General features: G+C 35.7%; 1 protein-coding gene across 3 annotated transcripts; it reads right to left on the reverse strand.

Moving 5' to 3' along the window:
• Nucleotides 1-1,835: 1,835 nt before the first annotated feature.
• Nucleotides 1,836-7,658, reverse strand: LOC130548492 (natural killer cell receptor 2B4-like). 3 transcript variants are annotated; one of them, XM_057325306.1, is made up of 6 exons: nt 7,576-7,658; nt 5,090-5,422; nt 4,722-5,012; nt 4,508-4,633; nt 4,354-4,424; nt 1,836-2,536 (listed from the first exon to the last, which is right to left on the reverse strand). In XM_057325306.1, the coding sequence occupies exons 2-6, from the start codon at nt 5,376-5,378 to the stop codon at nt 2,492-2,494; spliced, it is 822 nt and encodes a 273-aa protein (XP_057181289.1). In that variant the 5' UTR covers nt 5,379-5,422; nt 7,576-7,658; the 3' UTR covers nt 1,836-2,491. The 3 variants fall into 3 exon arrangements, with proteins under 3 accessions (XP_057181289.1, XP_057181288.1, XP_057181290.1); XM_057325305.1 differs by lacking the exon at nt 7,576-7,658 and adding an exon at nt 5,976-6,377; XM_057325307.1 differs by lacking the exons at nt 4,354-4,424; nt 7,576-7,658 and adding an exon at nt 5,976-6,377.
• Nucleotides 7,659-9,336: the final 1,678 nt, after the last annotated feature.

The raw sequence follows: 9,336 nt of genomic DNA on the forward strand, positions 1-9,336 counted from the left end.
TACCCGTGTTCCTGTTCCTTGCCTGTTTGTGTTTCGTGAGTTTTGTGCCTTGTATTATTTAAGACGTTTGGTCGTGTCCTTGAGTTTAGTTTATTTGTCTTGTTTTCATTTTGCCCCCTCGTGGGAAGTCTTTTGTTTTATTTATATTTCTTAGTTCTGTTTTCCCCCATTGTGGGTGTTTTTGTTCTGTTTTGTGGTTTAAATAAATATATTTGTTAACCCCTTCATCGCCGTTGCCTGCACTTGGGTTCTTCCACCATACCTTTCCTGACACTTTTCACAGTAAATGAAAAATAAAAATTGTTCTAAATATATTATATAACATTACAATAAATATAGTTCTAAAAGCAAAACATTGCGTTAATTACATGTTAAATTCGCAAAGCTCTTCCTGTAGGCTACCTTGCTCAAGTTGATTTTGTATGAATGACGCCGACTTGACTGCGATCTAATCCTGTTTACATGAAATAAGCCTGCTCCTGAGCAGGTTTAAATTTACGGACCTGTTGCTAAGACAACAAGTCCAGGATGAGCATCGAAGAACCGAACAATCTAAGATCATGAGAAACCTTTAACAACCAAATCCAGCTAGCTGAGTTAGCCAGGTATGAAGAATGGGCCCATTGTAAGTGATTCTGTGGTTAACACATAATGTAAACAAATCTTGTCTCTGTGCAATGACAGGGACATTCCACCAGAACATACATTATCTGCCCTTGAACTGTTACAGTTAATATTTCATCCAAAAAATGTCTAAAACTGACTGATGTTTGATTTCTGTGAGTTGTCCAGTAAAGGAATATGTCATTAGATTATCAGATTTTTTTTATTAAAAGCTTTGAAAATCACAAATCCTTTCCTTCTCCTCAGCCAAACTGGACCTACAGCTTTAGTTTTGTTATGCTAAAAATTCTAAAAAAATTATTTAGAAAAACTCCATCAATAGCAAGTTTAAGTTGTTATCATTTTGTTATGTCTTCATGTAGACAAGAAGCTGGAGACTGTAGATCCCTCTTAGGAAACTTTATTAACGGGTCTCAACATGCATTCACATGCTCAGCATACTTTTTTATTCGTCCCTCCTCCCTATACATATCTATCCAACTCAAGAAGCTCGATCGCCATCTAGTGGTGCATTAATGTAACAACACCACACATTGATATCGATTGATTAAAAACATGAAAGGTGAAGCTGACACTGATCAAGGGTGAGTTCAGTCATTGAATTGTATGAGTTTAAGCTTGTTTTTGTATGTTTTTTGAGGAGGACGAGCTAAAGTGTCAGGCCCTGTCACGGTAAATGTACGTTTTTGGTAGAATTTCCCGACAATAAACTGATAAACACAACTAACCTACTTCTGTGAAGCATTCTCACAACAACATTGTTTCCACTGAAGTGCATTCATCCAATACACTAGATGCTGTTTTCAAGGAAGGGACACGGGTAACAAAATTACCCCAGGTTCACACACACACTAATTCGTTTGGTTATACTGCCACCTAGAGGTTAACAACAGTATTGCAACATATGGCTCCAAGTTAAAAATTCGTTCAACTTCTTAAACAAGCTATTATATTAAAACTACTAAACTACTATTTTTTGTCTAAATTTCATGTTTGAAATGATTATTTACCGCATTTGTACCACAGGACCAAAAGTGCCATCTGTTGACGTAAACATGTTGTTATACAATTTAAATACTCATTAAATAATTCTATAGCTTGGCATACCTAAGATATATATTATTCACTATAGTATAACCATACACTAAGAAATATCTTAATTTTAGTTTTAAGCTCATCTCAATGCTTGTTTTATCTTATTTTAAGTCGATTTTAATCAAAATTAAGTCAATCAAAATATTCATTATTTATTCTCTCTTGTATTATCCAAAAACCATTACTTTACTTTACAGAGACCACTAAAAAGTCAATAGATCTAGATAACGAAAGAAAAATGTGGCCGAAGCTATTAAACTCCAAAATCCTATCATATCTTGTCCATGTGGTGTATGAAAAAACAAAATATTATTTGTGGATCATTCATTTATAGGAAACCAACATTACAGCATAAATTAATGACAAAATAAATTAACACAAACATCACAACGTACAAAAATGTAAAAAAATTCAGTCTTTTGTATATCAACAATATTTACATGAAACCACAAGTGCTCAAGATTATGTGACTTAAAGCAGGAGTCATGTGATCTACAATCTGTTGTTTGAAGATTCACATAAAAATTACTGTGAAATGTGAACAAAGCATATTCAGATATAACAGATGCATTAGCACAATGTCACACAGTATAATACTGAAATCTAGTACCGATGAATCAAATGTCTAAAGAATTCCAGTGTCATTTATCTTCATAACACTTTCTGAAGCAAAGTATTTTGGAGTTATTTCTATTGTGACTAAACATGTGTTATATCATCAACATAAATGTCTGGTTCATAATGAAGACACACAGATGATACGAGGATGATGTCAACTCAAAGCAACACTTGAGTACACTGTGTGGTCATCAGCTTTCTGTAAAGACACATGAAACAAAACAAGTTCACACTCATTCCTGAGTCATTACATTGGTTTGGCTCAACTTTGCTAGGAGTCAGTGTGAGAAAAATATAAACTGTGTTCGTTGTTACAATGTTTTGCCTTCGTAGAGCTGTATAGACATTACACATTCAGACTAAAGCCAAGAGACCAGACAGATAAAGCATGCCATTTTGTACAAAATTTCTATTAATATATTTTAACGTTTACCACTAGGGGGCAGTACTTGCCTTTTGTTTCTTATGCTTTTCCAAGTTCACAAATTATGTTTTATATATATATATACAGTGAGGGAAATAATTATTTGATCCCCTGCTGATTTTGCCTGCTTACCTTTTCATTTCTTTAAATTAAGGGTCTATCATTTTTATGGTGGGTTTATTTTAACTGATAGACACAGAATATTAAAAAAAATCAGGGGGAAAAATGTTATATAAAGGTTATAAATTGATTTGCATTTCAGTCAGTGAAATAAGTATTTGATCCCCGAGCAAAACATAACTTTGTACTTTGTGGAGAAACCCTTGTTGGCAAGCACAGAGGTCAGACATTTCTGATAGTTGGTCACCAGGTTTGCACGTGTGTCCGGATACATTTAGTCCACTCCTCTGTCAATCTTTAAGGGTTCTTGGCTGTCGCTCAGAAATGCATAGTCAGCATTTCTCTCCCTCCAAACACAGGAGTCCATTTTGGTCTCACAGCAGTGCCAGCACTTTCGCCAAAGCCTTTTCTGAATCATTGTTATGTTCATTGTCAAACTTAAGATGAGCCAGGCGGGCCTTCTTGGGCAGGAGGACCTTGCGGGTGCTTCAGGATTTCAGTCTATTGTGGCATAGCGTGTTACCAATGTGTTACCAATGTTTTGCTTGCTAACTGTGTTCCCAACTGTCTTGAAATCATTAACAGGCTTCTTCCGTGTAGTTCTGGGCTGATCTTTAACATTTCTCAAGATCATCTTTAAACCATTGGGGAAATATTGCAGGGAGCTCCAGAACAAGGGCATTTGATAGTTATTTTGTATATCTTCTATTTCCAAATAATCACACCAACAGTTGTCTCCTTCTCACCAAGCTTCTGTCTGTTGCCTAATCAAGGTTTGTGCAGGTCTACAATCTTGTCGCTGACATCCTTTAAAACCTATTTGGTCTGGACCAAGGTGTTGGAGAGGTTGAACTGGAAGATACAGATTCTGTTGGCAGGCATCTTTTATATACATAACAAGCTGATTTAGGAGTACTTTCTTAAAGTGACAGGACTCATCTGTGGTCCATATAGGCACATAATCAATCTGTGGAGCCAGAATTCTTGCTAGTTGGTAGGGGATCAAATACTTATTTCACTGACTGAAATGCAAATCAATTTATAACCTTTATATAACATTTTTTCCCCCTGATTTTTTTAAATATTCTGTGTCTATCAGTTAAAATAAACCCACCATAAAAATTATAGACCCTTCATTTGTTTGTAAGCAGCAAACTTACAAAATCAGCAGGGGATCAAATAATGATTTCCCTCACGTGCGTGTGGTTTGAGTTGTTGCAGTTGGGTGTTTTTTAGCCCTATACAGCACAAACGCGGCAAACATCCAGACTTTTAAGACAGCTTAACACCTGATGACAGTTGACACCTGATGCGAACTTGACACCTGACGACAGCTTGACGCCTGATGCAGCACAACTTACAAAAGTGGCGCAAACAACACATTTTTTTGCTTGTAAAGACCAAAGCTTTTACAGAAACCGCAGAGGCTCAAATAGCAAGCTACAGACGCACACAGCAACACAATCTCTTACCGAAATCTCATTATGGCGTGCACGAAATGTTGTATCTGCATAATGAATCTCTTCTTCATCACGAGTCTGAACTGTTTTCAATAATAATCAGTTTTCACTCCACGCTCTTGCACAGATGATTCAGTTAATACAATTAAAAACACACAATACTTGCCCACGTGTCTCATGTGTCTAGTGTTCCTGTTGTAGAGAAGGCACATTACACCCACAGCTGCCGTCGCCACAACCAGCATTACCAGAAAAACTGTGATTCCCACCAAATGAGGATTCTGCACGAGTGCTGTAATGAACAAATTCAAAAATTAAGTTCAATCATGATATTGTATGACGAAGGTAAACACCAGGAACTCATTTTACTGCTGTCTTACCTGAACACGACTCACAGACATCAGTGATGTGTAGATGTTGTGTGTGGTGTGTGATGGGATTGTTGATGACACATCTGTATGTGTTTGTATCCTGATATTCCACCTCCAGATGTAGAGAGAGTCTGATGTTGAGATCAGACACACTGATGCTGGACAATAAACTCTTTCCTTTGTACCAGGAGAGACTCACATGTGTCACATTCATCACTGAACACAACAACACACATTTTTCTGATGATGATGAAGAACATTGAGAAGAGTTTCCGGTGATGACAGGAACAGGCAGACGAGCTGAAAAATTATGTTAAAAGAAATGTTACTTACAGAAACCTATAGATGTGCATTTTCAATAATGTAACATTGCTCACCGTGGACAATAACAGTAAAACTAATGTATGAGATTTTGTCACTGCCGATCATTAGTTTATAAAGTCCAGAGTGTTCAGTTGTGATGTTTGTGATGATGAGAGATCCAGTCTGATTGTCCATCTGTATATGATCTCTAAATATCCCATCATTACTAACAAAATAAATGTTCATCTGTTCCCTTTTAATGATTTCAGCCAAACGAGTGTTTAGTTGAAAAGTCCAGAGTATCTGTATGTCTCTCTGTATGTCAGTAAGACGAGTGTGTAGAGTGACAGAATCTCCCTCCATCACTGACACTGACGTCACTTCATCTGCATCAGCACCAAACACACCTGAAACACAAAAAAGGTCAAAGCTGACACATCTTACTCACTCACTAGCACACGTATAAATAAATAGACACATATTATAAGTAAACTAATAAAGAGGCATATAGGATTAGGTAGAAGGCACGTGTTTATTTTAGTAACCATATCTTCTTCAGCAGTTTAGTTATCGTTTGGGGGTCTGCGCGCGTTGCGTGTACTTCGCACTTTCACCAGGATAAACGGACAAAGGAGAGGCGGGTCCAAGGTGTGTTCCCGGTTTATTTTCAAATCGTGCGCTTCGATCCGTCACCTGACCTCACCTGTCCATTCATCTTCATGCATTGCTTTCACGCAGCTGAGGAACATCCTTCACAGGCTACTAAACTATTTATCGCAAGCTCTTTTTATACTTTATACAGCCGAAAGTCAAAGCGCATTCACAGCCATTTAAACTCTCAGTCAGGCCACGTTTCGACGGCTTCAGTACAAAAAAAACGTAACAGTCAAGACTATTATTTCAAGTTCAACAAGAGTTAATTGTTACGTGAATTAATTTGAATAAAAATAAACTACTTACCACGTGCAAGCCATAAGCACAGAGCGCATAAAAACGATGTATAGATCATATTTTGAAAACGTTTATGCTGCACATGGTGTGGGCTGTGTGGTTGTTTTGAGGGTCACGTCCAAAACTAAAAAAAAGTGCGAGCTTCAGAACATCATAAAACAAAACGAAACCATGGCATTAGTTTTCACTTCAAACTAAAGATCGACAAGAGAAGTAACTGAAGAAAAAACAGTCCGAAAAAGATCAACAAAAAGAAAGACGCACCGCCAGAAAAATACAAATAAATGGGTTCGACAGACTGTGGATCAGTCTATGCAATAGGGCTACTATAAATTCAATTACAGATTAATTCCTGTTTTCGTGCGGAAAAGAAAATTAACGACGAAGAGATTCAGTTCTTCAACACTTGTTTGTTTGGCGGGCTCTGCTCTCAAGTTTTTCAAAGGTATCTGTTGGGGGAGGAGCCACGCAAATTCGGCCCCACCCAATTCTGTCAGTTTGGCTATTCTACCTATTGTTTGCCCAGGTCAAATAAAACATATAACAATAGCAAAATCTGATAAAAGACAGACAAATCCATCTAAATGAGATCAATAGTTTTATATATTTAAAAATTATTGATCAAAAATCAAAATAAATTCCCCCCCAAACAATCCAGATGAACAGCAGTACTGCACAATGTACATGTAGCACGATTGCAGAACTTGCCCTGTGTAAGACATTACTGAAACGATAACCAGAGCGCTCTGCTTTAAGAGATGTAGTCTTAAAATAACTGAAAAGAGTATTAATACATGAGAATTTGAAATCTTGATCTATCTACGTATACCTCACCATCAACCAGGAATCATAAAATCCAAATGCTAAAAAAATGAAGGGGTTACTTATACTACCAGAAATAAACTTTTCCAAAATGTGCAAAAGGAACATTCTTCTATACATTTTTTAAAATTATCTCATCAAATGTGCATTGTCTTTTATTTTAAATATGCATATTTAATCAATTATTTCAATCAATATGAATAATGACAAGCTATAGACAGTAAAATGTTATCAACATCAACAAAAGCCATCTTTAAACTGCAGCAGCATGACATGGTTACAAAGAGTGTTTAATGTTGCTCAAATGTGCCATAATTACACCAAAACAACCTAATGTTGTAATATTAATGTAATTTAAATTAAATGTAATTTAAAGTTAATACATCACAAATGAGAAAAAAAGGTGAAAGGCTGATTTAAGCAAAAAAAAAGGTTATTATTGCTTTTGGTATTGTAAGATTATAAATGTCAAACGAAACATTAAAATCGTTTTTGCATATTTTCTTGCAGACTGCAGACTAACAATTCAAGGGTTATTATTGCGGTTTTTGCATTCGTAAATCTTCACATTTCATTAAACATTTATTTAAACCAGGAATAAACAGAAATCGAGCGGAAAACATTACTAAAACGGTAAATCTGTTATAATTTCGTGTTACAGAATGAAACTGATTGCGTGAAACTCCCATTAAAATAAATGAGTTTGACTGACCGTATCTGAACTCTGTTGTTTCTGTCAGCGAGCGTATAGTGCGCCTAAAAAAAACCTGTTACACTGGTGACTCACCTAAACATGTGATTGGTCACTACGTTCATGCGCTGTCCTTGATTGGTTGTAATGCTCAGCGTTGTGAGCTAATGATCTCAGTTCTGAAAGCCACACAAGAAAACGTCATGCATCAGCCTTTGGATTGACTCAGAGGAAATGACATCATTTGACTGAGGTGAAGCTGACACTGATCAAGGGTGAGTTCTGTCATTGCATTGTATGAGTTTAAGCTTGTTTTTGTATGTTTTTTGAGGAGGACGTTTCTGGTAGAATGTCCCGACAATAAACTGATAAACAAAGCTAGTAACTAGATAGGTGGCGAGATAAAACCTCATGAAGCACTGAAGCTTTACGGCCAAGTTGTTCACAAAAGGGTTCATTTCTCGAGTCTTCTTTTGCTCACAATACCATCTAGTGGCCAAAGAGTGTAAAACAAGCAGATACATTACAGATGTGGTCTGTGATACACTGTATTTTGCGCCAGTTAAGGCTTAGAAATAACGGTGAAGAAATAAAACAATCTCCACATAGGCTAATCTATTTAAATGAATATAATATGTCTGGTGGCATATAATGATTGTATAACATAACAGTGTAATAGACGTATTGGCTTGAAATGAATGGGGCTATCAAAAGTGTGTAGCTCAATTATTTGGTCATAATAGGCAGAAGGGGCAATATTATTATTCTGGAAAGTGTCTGGGTTTAACTGGGCAGAAGGCAGTGAATGTGCTCATGTACAACAAGGAAAATGATGAAGAGGAGGAGTTTTTGTTCAAGAGCATTATTTTCTCAACTGTTTTAGGGCTAAGTTTCAATGAACTTCTATTCCTAATAAATACCCAAAACTCCTTACCTTTTTTGTTCATTGTTTTTTTTATCACCTGTCCTCCTTCTACCCCAGGTTCACACACAATAATTTGTTTGGTTATACAACAGTATTGCAACATATGGCTCCAAGTTAAAAATTCTTTCAACGCACTTATATTAAAACTACTAAATTAATAAATATAAATAATTTTTTGTCTCAATTTCCTTCTTGTAACTATCAATTTGAAATGATTCTTTACCGCATTTGTACCACAGGACCAAGAGTTGACATAAACATGTTGTTATACAATTTAAATACCCATTAAATAATTCAATAGGTTGGCATCCCTACAATTTATATTATTCACTATAGTATAGCCATACACTAAGAAATATCTTAATTTTAGTTTTAAGCTCATCTCAGTGCTTGTTTTGTCTAATTTTAAATCTTTTTTATAAAATCCCATAAAACCATCACTTGTTGTCCATGTGGTGTATGAAACAATATGTGGATCATTTATTTATAGAAAACAGAAATCACAGTATACATTAATTACGATATAACTTAATACAAACATCACAACATACAAAAATTTACATTTTTGTAAATGGTCTTTTGTATATCAACAATATTTACATGAAACCACAAGTGCTCAAGATTATGTGACTTAAAGCAGGAGTCATGTGATCTACAATCTGTTGTTTGAAGATTCACATAAAAATTACTGTGAAATGTGAACAAAGCCTATTCAGATATAACAGATGCATTAGCACAATGTCACACAGTATAATACTGAAATCTAGTACCGATGAATCAAATGTCTAAAGAATTCCAGTGTCATTTATCTTCATACCACTTTCTGAAGCAATGTATTTTGGAGTTATTTCTATTGTGACTAAACATGTGTTATATCATCAACATAAATGTCTGGTTCATAATGAAGACACACAGATGATACGAGGATGATG

This window comes from Triplophysa rosa, linkage group LG25, assembly GCF_024868665.1.
Source record: "Triplophysa rosa linkage group LG25, Trosa_1v2, whole genome shotgun sequence".
Lineage (NCBI taxonomy): Eukaryota > Metazoa > Chordata > Actinopteri > Cypriniformes > Nemacheilidae > Triplophysa > Triplophysa rosa.

Coding starts and splice junctions, on each gene's coding strand:
- LOC130548492 (XM_057325305.1), bottom strand. CDS start 6,024: ATGATCTATACATCGTTTTTATGCGCTCTGTGCTTATGGCTTGCACGT. Junction 5,423..5,975: donor GTGCTTATGGCTTGCACGTG/GTAAGTAGTTTA, acceptor TTTGTGTTTCAG/GTGTGTTTGGTGCTGATGCA. Junction 4,634..4,721: donor TGTCTGTGAGTCGTGTTCAG/GTAAGACAGCAG, acceptor TGTTCATTACAG/CACTCGTGCAGAATCCTCAT.